General features: G+C 40.0%; 1 protein-coding gene across 5 annotated transcripts in view; it reads left to right on the top strand.

Moving 5' to 3' along the window:
• LOC119591312 (cytoplasmic FMR1-interacting protein-like) overlaps positions 1–1,724 on the top strand; it is a 50,156-nt gene extending 48,432 nt beyond the window's left edge. For all 5 annotated transcript variants that reach the window (XM_037940040.1, XM_037940039.1, XM_037940043.1 and 2 more), the window contains one exon: positions 631–1,724. In XM_037940040.1, the coding sequence (XP_037795968.1) occupies positions 631–822 (192 nt within the window). In that variant the 3' untranslated portion in view covers positions 823–1,724. The remainder of the gene's footprint in view (positions 1–630) is intronic.

The raw sequence follows: 1,724 nt of genomic DNA, 5'->3' as shown, positions 1-1,724 counted from the left end.
TGCTTGCATTGAAGACAGAGGGGTGAGATCACATAACAATAGGTCCCTTATTCTCTATTCCAAACCATGCACTAGCTAGTGTAGATGTTGGGGAAGAGGAGTATGCAACTTGCATCAGCTGTGGACCAGTGTCCACCAGTGGGTGTCTGCCTTTCAACTCCTGTTGGCTAAGTTGACTTCCCACGTACTTGGTAGAATGGCTTGGCTTAGACAGCAGTTGCATGGTCCAGCCACATACATACCACATGCCTTGAGTCTTGTTTGGAAAATACTAATACATAGCACCAAGAAGAGAAAAGTTTCACAGGGAAACAATAATATAACTGGGAAGCAAGACATGGCCTGAGGGTAAGGCACATGAAGAGACCCAGTGTTGTAGAAGTGCTGTTAAGGTCAAGAGTTAAAGGGCAAGATCACCTAATGATTACCTAACCTGTTTCCACCACTCTGAATTGTGCATTACGATACATTGCCTAGTGTGGGGATGCCATCTACAGCATTGCAAGTGGTTTTACCCATTTTTGCTGGTGGCCATAAGCATAGAAGTGAGAGTGAGTATATTTGTCTGTATTTCTTTATTTCTTATGTTAGATTAAGACATTTATAAGTATCCTCTTCCTTCCCATTCAGCAATTGAAGAGAATGTGTGATCGCATCCGGCGGTTCCAGGTGCTTAACTCTCAAATCTTCGCTGTTTTAAACAAATACTTGAAGACGAGTGACCCTGATAACCTCCCAGTGGAACACGTGCGATGCTTCCAGCCACCTATCCACCAGAGCCTGGCTAACCAGACATACCAACGACCGGACCACTTGCGCTAGGGCCATATTGACATCCAGAAAACTTGTAATCAGAATCAGTTCTGCAAGGAAGAGTAGGAGCATCATGCAGTATTGCTCTGCCGTGAGGATAGACATCTTACAAGACTGCTGGAGGTTTTAATAGAGTGGATGCTTGTCCTTACCCCCACCCCCTCCCCCCCAAAACAGTACTCTACTTTTCCTCTAGAGATACACGCTATTGTATATATTATTTTAAAGATATTTGGCTTTTTCAGAAGTTGGAAATTGTCTGATTAAGTAAGGAGGGGAAAGTTTGGTGAAGACATTTCATTGTCTTAATGTGCAAACCACCGGGAGAAAGGGGTAATTGTTGTGCTGTGTTGAACAATCATATATGGCCAATATGTACTGTTTAATTTGAAAGACAATAAGGTACAGTGGTTCATAAATGAGATGTATATGCAAAACTATCCTTTAAAATTTATTCACATCTGTATCTCTAGTCAGGAGACACTGTTAGTTCCTCTGTTGATTATGTAACCTCACCTTTTACCCCTTTTCATTTTGCAATAATTAGGTTAATCTGGACTTTCCAAGTTAGGTTTATGCCAAGTAGTAAAGCAGATATTTTGCTGATTTTTCTGAGTTGGATGTTTATTTTCACAGGAACTAGCCTGAATAGTTCGGTTCCAGATGAGGTCACAATTGGCTGTGCATTTCAAACTATTTTAGTTTTTTTCATATTATGTATACACAATGTATTAAATCCCAAAGTGAAATGATATTCAAATGGGAAAGAGGTAGAAGGGAGAAAACTATATTAATCATCTGTTAGAATAGGTCTACAGTTACCATACCTATAGTCCTGGTTACACAAAATATCTGCTTTTAAGCCATGTAGATAATCTCATTCAGAGCTAGTAAAAATCTCTTTAATTAGA

Source organism: Penaeus monodon, chromosome 28, assembly GCF_015228065.2.
Source record: "Penaeus monodon isolate SGIC_2016 chromosome 28, NSTDA_Pmon_1, whole genome shotgun sequence".
NCBI lineage: Eukaryota > Metazoa > Arthropoda > Malacostraca > Decapoda > Penaeidae > Penaeus > Penaeus monodon.
Note: the sequence above shows the minus strand (reverse complement) of the source record. Positions and strands in the feature narration are given on the sequence as shown.